Genomic DNA, 15,218 nt, shown 5'->3' with positions numbered 1-15,218 from the left:
TAACCTGTCGATAGAGTTATCGTGTTCACTTGGCAACAAAGTATTTACAACATGGCCGACAAAGAAGCACGGTAAGAAAAAGATATATCCTCCTAAAAAGACGTTAATTTGTATTGAAATTATGATATAATTTTACTATTATATTCAAATGCTATGCATTACGGAATAATTCAACTTTTAGATTACCGATATTTGTGGAAAAGACCTAAAGCTCATGGGTTATAGCACGCTTAGATTTTGTACGTACTACGACGTAGGCCTACGTGATGATGATATTAATATTGCCTGATTGATATACCTTTAATTTATTATCATTATCATATCTTTATTATATAGTCCAAGTAGTTCTAGGTTATCAGGAGTTGTGTCAGAAGTCACATTAAAAGCCCTTCAACAGGTTAGTATGTTTTCAGATAATTTTCATAAACTTGATTAGCTACGACTACGAGAACGTAGCTAAAAACGTTGAGATATACTGAGACATTACTGATACTGGTAACTGATGTGCTTGGTTTTAGCTATGATTGTCATTGGGTGCCTTTTGTTCCAAGTGGCAAACTCATTTTCTTTATTAATGCATAACATCTTAAAAATAAGATAATTGTAACAAGACAAGCCACTACTAAAGCTAAGTTTTGCACTGTAAAGATTTATAGAAATCAAATAGGCTAAGTTTCTAAAATTTTTACTACAGTAAAATTAATTACAAAATTGACATTTATGTAAGACGACGTTTGCTTAAAATATAAAAATTTGGAATAGTCTGTCTCTGATATTAAGATGAAATTTATTTTATTAAAATGAATGTCTGTCTTTGTAACAGTTTGATACTGGAGATATGGATCCCGAACAGACAGGCAGTGCATCACCAGAACCTACAACTGGTCGAGAGTCAAAACCACCGACTCCAAAATCAGGTACCAGTACAGAAAGTTTATTTATAATCTGTTTAACCTACTCTAGTACTTTCATTTCTCTCTCTCTCATTATGTAAGAGCTAAATCTATCTAATGCAGATCTCTTGTTTGGCCTCAAATATTATATAATTATAAATCATTAATTAAACATTTATTCACATGCCAAGCCCATAATCAACTCTCTACAACATCAGATTTAAACACGATTGCCGGTTAATGATTGAATTAAAAAATGGATAAGCTTAATTAAGACTTTGTTTATTATCGTACAGTAGCAATAACAATCAAGACTACACTGACGTTCTTCGTACGTCGATAACTCTGTTCAGAGAGAAGTAATATGACAGAAATTTTCATTTCATTATCTGTTTTTTAATTATTATAGCAAGAACTGTCAGCTCCTTATCTAATACCCAATGCATCTTTAAGTCATAAAAAATTAAATCGTAACCCACATATAGTTCTTGTTGGGTTTTTATACGCCCACATTTTCATGTGGACGTATATTGTCGTCGCCCCTGTCCGTCCACAATTGTTTGTGAACAGTCTACAGGTCACAATTTTTATCCGATTTCAATGAAACTTCAAATATAGGTTTATCACCCTAAGATCTCAGTTCCTTTCGATATTGGCATGTATCGGACTGTAACTTCATGGATTATGGCCCCTGATTGTACGCAAAATCACGTTTTTAGCTTGTGAACACTGTAGAGGTCACAATTTTTATCCGATTTAGTTTAAACTTGAAATATATGATTATAACCCAAAGATCTCGGTTCCTTTCGATATTCGTGCATATCGCAACGTAACTTCCTGAATTATGGCCCCTGATTGTACGAAAAATCGTGTTTTTAGCTTGTGGACCCAATAGAAGTCATAATTTTTATCCGATTTAAAAAAACGTATTATTATATCACCTTTAAACCCTAAGATTGGCTGAGTGAATTTCGTGAAAATCGGCCCAAAACTCACATACAAAATGGCCGCCGTTCGTTCTCAAATAGCGTAAAAATATGGTATATGAAGGTTGTGGACCCTATAGAGGTAACAATTTTTATCCGATTTTGTTGAAACTTGAAATGTAAGTTTAAAACCCAAAGATTGTGGTTCCTTTCGATGTTCGCGCATATCGGACCGTAACTTCCTGAATTATGGCCCCTGATTGTAGGAAAAATTGCGTTTTTAGCTTGTGGACCCTATAGAGGTCATAATTTTTATCCGATTTGAAAAAACGTATTATTATATCACTGTTACACCCTAAGGACGGCTGAGTTCGAATTTTGTGAAAATCGGCCCAAAACTGACAGACAAAATGGCCGCCCCTCGTTCTCAAATTTTTATCCGATTTTGTTGAAACTTAAAATGGCCCCTGATTGTACGAAAAATCACTTTCTTTTTAGCTTGTTCTCTATCCATCTCTCGAAAATGTGGGCGATCCTGCCTGGCAGCCGCTGGTTTTAAATTTAAAAGGTTCAAAATTTTTGCTTTTGTGAATGCGATACCAAAATTTTAAAATCTTGGTGGCATTATACATAAGAGTTTTAAATTTGACAATATTGTTCATTTGGGGCTAAAGAGAAACCCTATCAAAGTTTAGAATTTTTTAAGCTGCAAATCCTGGAGCCTATTTAAACTCTGTGAGATTGCTCAGTTTACATAAGACGCTTATCAAATTTCAAAATTTTTGGATTGTAATTTTTTAAATGTGTTTTAAATAATAGGTTACCCATACGACGAATTACGTTCACATTTTCTACCCTTTGAATTTATGAAAGCAGAACCTTACAGAATTTCTTAATTTTCAGATTGTAAATTTTAAACATGTTATTTTTCTGTTTACATTCTTACATTTAAAGCTTAACAGAGAGTAAAAACAGATACTTTTAAACATGCTCTTGGCATGGAAGACATTGTTGCTGGTTGTTGTCTATCTTTAAAAGTTTGTTGCTATTTTAACATTGTATTTTCGTGTAGGGTCTTGCTGTAGGCTTTCTTACTTTGTAAACTTAAAGTATATTTACTTATGATAATTCTACCTTTAGCAGGATCAAGACCTACTTCTGCTGTTCAGAAATCTTCTCGGCCAGGTTCAGCTGCTATTAAAACCCCATCTAGACCAGCATCTGTAGCAGACCAACTTTCAATTTCTGGTGAACGTCCTCCATCAGCAGCAAGATCATCATCACGAACGTCAACTGCAGGTGAAAAGACATCACCAGTAGCAGCTGAAAAGGAAACAGAAGATAATCCATTGTCTATCAGTGGTTCAAGACCAGCATCGGCTAAAGGAAGGCCCCCATCAGCGAAAGAATCAAGACCAACATCTGGTAAAAGCTCTAGGCCACCATCATCAAAAACCTCAAGACCAACATCTGCAAAAGTAGCTAAATCACCATCAGCTTCTAAATCACCATCAGCTGAAGATCAAAGGTCACCATCAGCAAAAGATATTGCAATTGTTGTCCCATCCTCTGCAGAAGAAAGACCACCATCAGCAACTAGACCAGTGTCAGCAGTAAAATCTGGAAGTCGCCCAGGATCAGCAGTTAAAAGGCCTACGTCTGCTGTAAATGGTGAATCTGCACGAAAAGGAACACCAGATATCAAAGGTATAGTTAAATAATACTTTACTGTAGGCTTATAAAACATGATGAAAGACTTAGTGTAGGTTTCTTTTGTATATATGTTGAAGAATTGTCATTTAAAGTACTGGTAATATGTTTTGTAGATAAAAGGGAGGAGACACAAGAAAATACTGAAATGGCTTTGATGCCAACAGGTGAGTCCTACAGATTTACAAAATAGTTTTATTTTTTCAGAACATAAAGTTCAATAAGATTGAACATTGAACTCTTTGAAGCACTTTTCTAATCGGTAATAAGTGTTTTCTTCAATCCATTTACTAAATCCTGTTTGTAAATAAATTGACTATATCACAGTTACTGAATTTTGTACTGGTATCAAGGGGAGGCAGGGGTTACTCAAATGTTTTTGGCGGATAGTGTGTATGGGCACTGATCTCGCAACTAAAATGTACCGGACATAAACCAAGAAGAATCTTGAAAGAATTTTTCAGGCCCTGTTTCTAAGCAAAGTGTCTAGACGTTAGGATTGAATGGTTAAAAGTGATGTACCATTTACAAATTGGTATTACACATAAAATAAAGACTCCATGATAGTTGGGTTCAAAGAAGAGAAGGTGGAAACCCAATGTTCAGGAAAGATTCTCTTCTCTAGCAGTGGACATGTAACCATAGAAAAATGGCTATTGATGTAGGACATATAAAAAAGAGTTACAGATGCACTTCTCTGCGTCATTCACTGAAGAGCCAGAAACCATAAAATGGTCTATTCCTTATAGTTCAATGTGTGTTCTAGAAAGATCACAATCCAAAATACAAACTTTCAAAATTAGTTAACAAGATAAATATTATTTAAAATCTATTATAGATGATGGAGGTTACGATGAGAATGAATATGTTGGTGAAACTGATGTATCAAGACAACCTCCTGCAGGTCCTCCAGGAGGAGGAGATGGAGGGGATAGTGATGGAGATGGAGGGGATAGTGATGGAGATGATTATAACAGAGAAGTAACAGGATATAGTGATGAAGACAGTGATAATGAAGCAGATTTGGTTGTATTAGACCCAGATCATGTAAGATTTTTAACTTATCTGTTTATTTTGCATTAATTCAGTTTTGCTTTAAAGTAGCCAATCCAGGCCGAGCATCTTTTGGACAATATCCTAATCTATGCTAAATTACACTTCATTCGAAATAAAAAGATGTCCATCGAAAGATTTTACCCAAAATTTAAAGATGGCGTTGGCTGGTTTATATTGTCTGCAGAATGTAGCAAAATTTTCAGTTCATTGTCTATTTGTTAATACCCTGAACAGAACTGAATCATTTTTGAACTGATATTCCTTTTATAATAGATTCAACTTCCATTATATTATAGTTTGTAAACAATTCAGAATCCCTCAAATGATCATCAGCAGTTTTAATATAACAACTGGTATTTTTAAGCTGGTATTTTAACTCAGAAATGTTTTGTAGACAGATGTTTAAATGATTATGTTTATCTACATTAACTAATAAAATGGTGCAAACTGTTCATTTGATTTATTTTTCTATTATTCTTTTTAACCCATTTACAGCCCTTGATGAGGAGATTCCAAAATGCATTGAAAAAACATTTAGAGAAACAGAATGAAACCGTAACATTAGAACTAAGAGAGCTGGTAAGTATTCACTGGATATTATTAAATACGGTTTTAATTGATTATACTGTTAGTTATTTATGAGAAACAATTTATAAATAAAACTCATGTTGTAATATACAATTCATGTAAATGTAGACAAAACAAACAACACAGCATAAACAAACATGTACAGGTATTTTAAACATTTTCAAAAGCGTGATAGTTGGTGATATATTTAAAATTTTGATAAAGATATATCTAAATAAATATTTTAGGAAGAATCATTGAAGACTAAACGTAGAAATCGTGAAGATTTGGGTGTGGAATTATATGGAGTCCAGCAAGAATTAGCAAGATATCAAATGATCTTGGAGAGGAACCATGATGATTTTGCAACAATAAACCAAGAACGATTGAAAAATGAACAAGAATTGAATGAAATTAGAAATATGTATAAAAATACCCAGATTACAGTCAACAAAGAAAAGAAAAAATGTATGATAAATGATACTTTGTCAAACATAATCTATTTGAATAATCTATTTGAGCTGAATGTGGAAATAGTGATTATAATAATTTGTGTTGATATATAAAGAATTAATATATATATTCAGTTATCAAACTAGAAATTGAAAGTTTAAATTTCTCTGTTTATGTATTGCCTTTAATATGATGGTGAAGTTTTAAGTACACATAAATTATTTTATAAAATGTAATATTTTAAAACTTTATTAAATTCATATTTTAGCATCAGAGCTACAAGCAGAAGTGGAAAATTTAGCTCTACGATTATTCTATATGAAAAATGCTAAAGAGGACGTACGATCTGATATTAATGTGATGAGAAGAGCAGCAGAAAAGGCTGAATCTGAAGTTTCTAAAGCTGAGATTGAAAAACAGAGACAAGTAAGTCCAAGCTTTTCATTCAATTAAGCAACATTCGTTAAGATAAAAAAAAAGTCTAGTCTGGATGCAAGGCAATGCATAGAAAACAATTCCAGTGATAACTTAACATATAGATGAGGAAAGATTAAATTAATTTACATAGTTATCTGTCGTTCTGTATTGTGAAATGTAAATTTGATGTATATAATTTTGTTTTATAGGATTTGTATGTTGATAGATTAGTTGAGCGAGTTGATAAATTAAAAGAAGAAATGGCCATGTATGAAGCTCAGATAACAGCTCAATCAGAAGAAACTAAAGCAGCCAAGGAAGCCTTAACTGAAGCTTATATGGAAATTGAGGTTAGTTAATATTATTTCAATAATTGATCAATTTCCCTTTTTATTATCGTAAAAAAAAAATAAAAAATTTAAAAAACACAAATTATTTGTGTAGATGTATTATTATTGTGTAGATATATTACTTGAGGTTTAAAATTAATAACACTATATTTCTCAATTATTCTCCACAGGTAATAGATTTTGAAAAGAAACAACTTTTTCAACAATGGAACAGCAGTCTTATTGGTATGAGAAGAAGAGATGAAGCTCATTCAGCCATGCAAGAGGCACTAAGGTAAAAATGATTAGTTTGTGAAATATTTAACCATTTATTCATTTTATAGCTATGGTAAAAAGAACTGTTAGTAAATCTGAACAATAAAAAAATTCACTTTATTTAATATTTTTTATTTGCAGTCAACAACATCAGAAGATTTTATCGTTAGAAACAGAAATTGATGGCTTTAAGAAAAACATTTCAAAAGAACAAGAACAGAATGAGAAACTGTGTATGATATTAGCTAAAACAGAACGAGATATTGAAACAGTTAGAAAACAATTAAACATATGTCAAGCTAAACATGATGCCTTGAAATCCGAATATACCACTTACACTCGTATGTTACATGAAACAGAACAGGCTTTACATAGAGCTATGACTGTAAGTTTAAAGACAATTTAGTTAATACATTGCTTATCATTTTGATAATGATACAGAAATAATTGAAAATCTTTTTCACATAAATTCTAATTTGTATTATAATCTTGGTTTTCATCAGCTTTATGTTTTCTGTGGCTCAGTGTGTAAGGAGGTCCAGGTTCGATCCTGGTGCTGTCCTAGAAAGTTCCCTGGGATTTTCTGACATGGTTTCCCTCTTGTTAGTGGTGTAGGACAGACGGCCTAGCTAGGAACAGTGGCTAGTCATTCAGATGGATGAAATAACAAAGTACTCTGTGCGCGTTAGCATGCACATAAAAGAACCTTTGACAGTTGGAATTCGTGATAAGAGTAGGTCATAGCTCTGCTGTCCGGGCAAAATTTGCCTCATAGGATGACACTGCATGGAGTTTGCCTGTCTTGATTATCCCAGTCGGTGCAGGAGAGTAGGATGTTTATGTGGCAATGATATCAGGATAATATTTACAGAAATCTTTTATTCCATTTCTAAATTTTTCCCCACTTATAATTAATTTGTTTCATTGAGCTAACCCCATTTTAATTTTCTATTTCAGGATAAGACTTTAAGAATGAACGAATTAAATGCCTTAAGACAACAGATAGAGAAAGAATATTTAGAAAAAGTTAAATTAGAAGATGAAATCATGGAAAGAATGAGAACACAACTTACTATGGATAAAGCTTCTCAATATTCTAAAAAATTAACAAATAAAATGAGAGATACCACTAAACATTTGGTAAGTATTATAGATCTGTTAACAATAACATAAAGTAAAATATAAATATTAATCATGTTATTTGCATTACACATCACATACAACCTGATTTCACTTGTTTACTCTAATTGATACTTAAAGGACCCATTATGATGTATGTTTCAAGTGTTGCAACTGTAGTTTTCGAAATTTCAATTCCAACCCATACGCACTCCTGATGTGACTTTTGTTTCTTCATAGATTAATTTGGTTTTTATGAAAAAAACAGATGTTTTTGTTATATTTTAATGATTCAATTTTCTATATTTTTATATGACAGGAAACGCAAATGGCAGAAGTAGAAAATCATATTGCCAAAGATGTACTGGAAGCATCTAATATTAAAGCTAGAACAGAACGCCTCAAGAAAGTCCTTGTAAGACTGGATGATGACATTGCTGCAAGGAATGATATAATTTCTCGTAGTAATAATGAAATAACCAAACGAAATGCTCTGATTGAACGAAAACAGAATTTGATTGATCAGTATAATAAGAGATTAGAACATATGATCAGTTCAGCAGGGGTAAGTTTAATACGGTTTTTAAGATACAATTCAACAACTAGTCTTTATCTTTTTAATTTGATGAGAACATTCAATAAAGAATTTTCCCTTCACTTGTTTTTTTTTGTTTTGTTTTTTACAACAAATGTTTAAATAAAACATAGCGTTTATCATCAAGTTGAAAATATTTTCTCAAAATTCTGATCAGTAGACTGTTTACAAGGTTTCAGGGACAGAATCAGTAAAGTTTGAAATGTGGCCGCATAAAAATGACTTGATATCTACATTGTATATAATTCTACCTTAAAGAGACATTGCAAACACCTAATTTATTATGGGTTTTTCTCTTTTATAGATATTTCAATATTACTATCATTAAAAAGTAAATGTCCAGATGTAAATAACTACAGTTAATCTGGCTAAAAATGCAATATCAGTAAATACTGAACTAGATTAAGCCACAATAAACAAGGAAATCAACTGTATTTAATTCCTTTAAATGGTCGCTCAAAATATATTGTTAGGAAAATTCTAATGAATTGTCTTGTCTATCTATGGGCAATTTTGCATCACATAATCATTTCTTGATCCACAGTTAATCAAATAGTTTTCTTATCTTTACCTTAGAAAATGATCTGTGTATTTGATGATTTTATTTGTCTATTTCAGGGAGTGGAACTTGGTCCATTGGAGATTCAGATCAATTCTCTGTCTAAGTCAATTGATGCCGAGTCACAGTCAACAGCAGAACTACAACAGCAATGGCTCCGACAAGAAAGCGAATTGGTTAAACTTCTTGGAGAAAAATCACAACAATCACAGGATGTTATTCAACTTAAAAAACAAATCACCATTCTTTCACAGAAAAAAATCAGAACTGAAAGTAAGTGTGTAGAAGTAAGCTTCTTATTCGCAATTGTAACAAATTTTAATTGTTGAAAGCATACATACAATTGTTATTTAGTAAATAAAAGTCATAACATCCACCTACTCTAAAGATGCATTATGCAAAAGCTATTTTTAATTATTTATATTTGCTCTGGATTTATTCATCGAGCACTCTGTGTTTAGATGCACACTATTTGGATTATAAATTATTATTTAGACATTTATTCACATGACAAGCCAATAATCGACACTCTAGAGCATCAATAGTCATGATATTTAACAATTTAATGTTGAAATGGATACTTGCTACTTTTATTGTTGTAGCAATGGTACTTGACAATCAAGATTATTTATGCTATATCTTGTCAAAACTTCAAACACTCATAACTTTGCTCAGAATAAAGTAATTTCTCATTACCCATTTTTTAACTATTATAGGAAGACCAGACGGCTCTTTAAATGGTTCAAAATGCATCTTTAAGGTCATTTCATTCACAAAAAATTTGTTGAACTCTTATCAATTTGTTTAAACTCAGAATTATTGCAATGGTAAAGATAAATATTATTCAGTTAAAAACCCATTTGTATATGGACATACTTCATGTGGAAGTGTACTGTTTCGCTCTTGTTTTTGAGATTTCTTGTACAAACTTGTTTGTATTGTTGGGCTAATCCTAAGGAACATTATCAAAATTCAGACTTTCCAATCAACTTGGGTTATTAAGTTTGACAATCTGATTAAAATACAGATCTATATTTCGTTTCGTTTTTTTATACTTTTGATGGCCTACACTACATGAAGATCTGACAAGTTATAGCGATAGGTCACGTCAGGGGTCAAAAGACCGAATTATGACCCTATGATTAACCAATCAGCATTGATGTTACTAGTGGATTACCCATAGTTCTGTGAAAAACACGCCTAAAGCTCGCCGTAACAGACCGTTTCATTGGCTTATCCCTGACACCATTCAGAACACGAGTTAAATAACAACTCTTCCTTCCAAATCCAAGTGTAGTAAAGACAAGTAAAACAAAATTTTGAACTATAAAAACGAAAAGAAATAGGATCTGTGTTTTAACCAGATTGTAAGTTTGAAAATTTAAATTGCACGTCAATGCTGGTGTGGACATACATCTGTTGCCTTGCAATGCTGTGTTATTTATTTATGTAATGATTTGATTTTATTTGTTTACAGAGCATATAGATCAACATAACCGTGAACAGTATGATATTGAGAGGAATATAAAACTCATGCAGAATGACATGTTAAAACTGAATACTTTGTTATTTAAACAAAAGGGTGCAGCAGATAGTATAGAACAAACTAATATATTACAAGAGAGTGAATTCCTGTCTAAACTAAGAGTGAGTTCTTAAAATAAAGTTGTTATTGTCAAAAGGGGGGGGGGGGTGGCTGAATGGTTTAACAAAAGGTCTGTCATTGAGTCAAGTGGCTTGGTTACAGTTCCACTCTTGAATGTGACAAGGAGTAGGGTCACCTGTCTAACCTCATGGGTTTTCTCCGGGTCTCTCGCACTGCTAAAAACGAACCATATTTTAATCCTGAAATTACCTAGTTTGTGTCAGGTGGAGGTTAAACCCCAACTCTCTCTCTCTCCCTCTTACTCTCTCTCTGTCTCTCTCTCTATTATTTCAAAATAAGTTGACAGTAAATGGATATATAAGTTTTTGTTTTTCTGTTTGTTTACTTAGCGCCATAAAAAACATTTGATGCTAACTGACACACTTTATAGAACAAACTTTGGAAATGTCTGTTTTGCTTTGATAATATTAATCCTGTATTATATACCTTTTTTATAAATTTATTTTTATAATAATTTAGATTCTTTTCCTTTAGGAAGCAGAAAATGAATCTATAAAACTGCAAGACAGCCTTGATGCCATTAAAGAAGAGAAGGAAAGATTACTCAATAGTCTGGTAGAGGCAGAGTAAGTTCTCTACTCTTCATATGCTTTTCAAGTTTTTGTTATAGTTTTATGTCAAACTACAAAAGAAGAACAGCTGTTTATAAGGAAGTCCCATTGCTAATTTGGCCTACTAACTATACAGAGAACTCAACTAGGTGATTTGGGAGGAAATCGGAGTACCCTTAAAAATCCAATGAGGTTGGACAGGCGAAGATACTCCTTGGACTTACAAGCTGTTAAGTGATAACAGGTTGGCCACTTGACTCAGTGACAGACCTGATGATCTAAAGCATACATGTTGGACCATTTGTCCTACTAATAACAGCTGATATATTGATACCATCAAATTTTATTCTCAATCATCAATAATTTTTCTTTGTATTATCTCAGACGTCAGATTATGTTATGGGAGAAGAAAACACAGCTAGCTAGAGAAACTCGAGCAGCAGTCGATTCAGAGGTCGGTCAGGGTGAGGTGGCAGCTATGAAATCTGAAATACATCGCATGCAGGTTCGATACTCACAACTAATGAAGCAACAAGAAAAAATGATACAGGAAATGGAAAAGGCTGTTTCTAGGTATGTAAAAATGGTGGCTAAAGAAGCCTCATTTTTGGTTAATTTTTAGATCAAAATCTAAGTAATTTTCAAGTAATTTTCTTGTAAACATATTTTACAGCCCGTAATCTAATGAAAATTTAAAATTCGCCATTTCAATTTAATCTTTTCTGTTCAACAGGCGTGATACCATAGTAACAAGAGGAGATGCTCAAACTAAAATGAAATCAAAACCACTAACTAAAGGAACATTTGAACGTCAGATGGCAGAAACCAGGAAAAAAATTAAGACAACTATACAGGTATTGTATCCAAAAAATAAAGTTTTGTTTGGTGGCTTCTTGAATAAGTGGGGTTGGGTGTTTGAGTCATGTGGCATGGTTTGATTCCAAGGTATGTGATAAAGAGTAGGATAGCCTACCGAACTTCATGGCTTTTCTCCGGTTTCATTCCATCACTATATACCCCTAAGTGCATGCAAATTTTTGAAATAAAATTGAACTATATTATGTTAGTCTTGAAACGACCTAGTTTGTGTCAAGTGGACAATATTTTTTGATCTTCTATTCAAAGCAGGACACTAGTGACCTTATAAAACAATCTGTATAGATCGATCTGTCAAATTTTGATATCAGCTAAAATTGTCCAATAATGTCAAAATTTGCTGAATTTCAATAATATATAATATATAGTGATTTATATAGGTAATTCAAAACTGTTATCTAAATTATTAATTAGACATTAATTAACTTATCCAGGCCATAATCAACTCTTGATGCCATCAAATTTCTCAAATATTAAATATATTAGAACAGTTCAGCCATATTTTGATTTAAGCTAAAAATGGAGGAGCGAGACTTAGCTTCGAACAACCAGTGCGGTGGTTAAAATTATTGCACACGTCTTGTCTAACCTTCAAAGGCTAATATTTTCGTTCACAATAGAGTAATTTGAATGAAATTTTCAAATAATTCATTTTACATTATTTATTTTCGAACTATTATCGCAAGAATGGCTAGTTCTTTATCTAAATCTTACATAATGTGTCTTTAATGTCTAGGCCTATATATGTTATTCCAAATTACAAATAGTTTGTTTCAATAAAATTGGTAAAGGTTTTGATTTCCTAACATACCCACTGTGAATATATAAAAAAAAATCCAACATGGCCACCATTTCCATGGCAACCAATTAACATTTTATGCTCAGATTATCAAATCTTGATTTGGGACAGCATTTTCTAATATTTTACTAAATGGTAAGTTTCTGTTATCAGTGTGAAATTCTTAGGTAGTGTTCTGCCTTATCCACTTGTTATTTATTTCTAAATCTCTTATATACTATATTATTCTCTTTATCATTCCTACATTAGGATGCAAATGCCTGTGAGGACGAAATTAGACAACTTCATCAACATCAACAGATATTGAGTCATCAACTGGAGGATAAACAACTTAACTGTCAACAACTACAAGGTTCAGCTGATAGTATGGATGGTGATATAGAAAGACTGGCAGAAATGAAACAAAGGGTAATTATTATCTATTTTTACAAAATATAACAATTTTAAAGATACATTATGGGAGATAAGATAAAGAGATGGCAGTTCTCGCTATAATAGTTAAAAACTAGATAGTGTAAAGGTAATTTGCTGAAAATTTCAGTCAAATTGATCCACTATGAGCCGAGAACGAAGCGGGTGAAATTTTTGCATAGTCTCGGTCATCATTACTAAAATCATTAATATAAACAGCATAGTCTCGATTATCCACTGTTTTGATTTAATTATCAATGGCCGTTAAGCGGCAAATAGGAATCTAATCAAGCCAACATCGAAGGCTAGCCTTGACATCGAGAGTTTATTATGGTCTGGATAAGTTAATTAATGTCTAATTGATAATTTAGATAACATTTCAGGCCTAAAGAAAGACTTGTAATAAGCAGATCTTGCTCTTGCATAATGCATGTTTAATGTTTGAAACTTAATATTACTTTACCATTGTTAATGTTAATCATAAAAAAACTAGAAAAATGATCATTTTACAAATTCAATTTTGAGAAAGTAATTAATAAATATGAAATAGGTAAATTTATTTAGTTTATGAAAATTAAGAATATATTTTGCAAGTTATAAAACTTTGAAAAAAAAAAACGTTATAAAAAAATAAAATAGAGATTATATATTTTAGGACTAAATACATCTGCATACATATTTTAATATGTAAAGTTCCTTAATGGTACCATTTTAAAACAAATAATTTCAAGTACTAAATTAAGCAAGGAAATATAGACATTTTTATTGGGTAAATTATCCTATTGCATTAAATCTGTACAGATTTTAAAAATTTATAATTTAAAACGAAATATACAAAAGTTATATAATAGAATTTATTACAAGATATTTGATAAAATTTATTACAAGATATTTAGTAAAATTTATGGCAAAATATTCATAAAGGTGAAACTTGTAACAAAATATTAACTAACTTTTGTGTATGCTTTTAAGTAAAAAACATGTCTTGATTAAAGTTTGAATTGGTAAAATTTCTTTTCCTAATACAATAAATATTTTACATTTAAATAGGTTATTAAAATTAGATTTAATTAAATTTAGAACATTCTCAAAATCTGTTTAATTTTTTTATCTTTCAGAATATGACAGATTTGTTGTCTCGCCAACAGAAAACCAAATACTACCATCAAGCTAAAGATGGCAAATATACTATGATGTGTAAGTCCGAGACCAGTTTGAATGTGGAATATGAAAAACAAGTAGACCGACTTCATACTCTTAATGCTATTGTTGATAGATTAAATCAAGAATATCCTCATGCTCAACCAGCATTACGTAAAGTCACTATAGCTTTAAGCACTCGTAGCGTCCCCACAGAAGAAGAAACATAATCATTTATTACAACTGTCTATATTATTATCTTCAAATTAGATAAGAAAAACGAAGGGTTAATCAAAATTATTTTGCACATTATTAAATTGATAATTTTGGACCAATTAATTTTGTTTTGGAGTGTTAAAACTTGATATGGCTTGAATATTTTAGGAAGAAATCGGACCCTGTAAGTAAGAGTATATTATGTTGTATATTTGTTTTATATAAAAGTTTGTTTTTTATATTGTTATATATATATATTGTCTGTGATACTGTACAAATCTAGCTAAATATAAAGCAGATTTATTTCATCATTTTTAAATTGAACCATTATCAGATCTAAATTCTGTGTTGTTACATTTATGTGAAATATGTCTGTAATTTATACCTATTCAGTTATTAAAACTATTTATTAATTAGTCATAAGCTTTTTCCTTTTTATCTGTAGAATTCTTAAAATGCACTTTTTTGGTAATGCAGTACGGATTAGAATTATATCGCTCAGTAAGACCTTGAGGGAAAGTGGAATTGGTCCTTGGTGACACCAATGCTACCTGGAAGCAGGGACAAAGCCTCAGTTGGTGGGGGACTTGTCCACAGTACCCTGAATCAACACTGTTTATAAATTTGTATCATTCTAGTGCTGCATTAAGAATGATAGT

The 15,218-nt window shown here is 31.6% G+C and overlaps 1 protein-coding gene across 2 annotated transcripts; it reads left to right on the top strand.

The window, feature by feature from the left end:
* Positions 1-14: 14 nt before the first annotated feature.
* On the top strand, positions 15-14,975 carry LOC126810480 (coiled-coil domain-containing protein 40). Of its 2 annotated transcripts, none has more exons than XM_050535568.2 (21): positions 15-71; positions 337-397; positions 824-917; positions 2,960-3,526; positions 3,646-3,696; positions 4,368-4,576; positions 5,081-5,164; positions 5,401-5,620; positions 5,874-6,031; positions 6,232-6,372; positions 6,543-6,646; positions 6,769-7,012; positions 7,585-7,767; positions 8,066-8,311; positions 8,960-9,173; positions 10,378-10,547; positions 11,041-11,132; positions 11,502-11,690; positions 11,851-11,971; positions 13,042-13,200; positions 14,322-14,975. In XM_050535568.2, the coding sequence occupies exons 1-21, from the start codon at positions 52-54 to the stop codon at positions 14,571-14,573; spliced, it is 3,579 nt and encodes a 1,192-aa protein (XP_050391525.1). In that variant the 5' UTR covers positions 15-51; the 3' UTR covers positions 14,574-14,975. The 2 variants fall into 2 exon arrangements, with proteins under 2 accessions (XP_050391525.1, XP_050391526.1); XM_050535569.2 differs by having other exon boundaries at positions 44-71; positions 2,963-3,526.
* Positions 14,976-15,218: the final 243 nt, after the last annotated feature.

Source organism: Patella vulgata, chromosome 2 (genome assembly GCF_932274485.2).
Source record: "Patella vulgata chromosome 2, xgPatVulg1.2, whole genome shotgun sequence".
Taxonomy (NCBI): domain Eukaryota; kingdom Metazoa; phylum Mollusca; class Gastropoda; family Patellidae; genus Patella; species Patella vulgata.
Note: the sequence above shows the minus strand (reverse complement) of the source record. Positions and strands in the feature narration are given on the sequence as shown.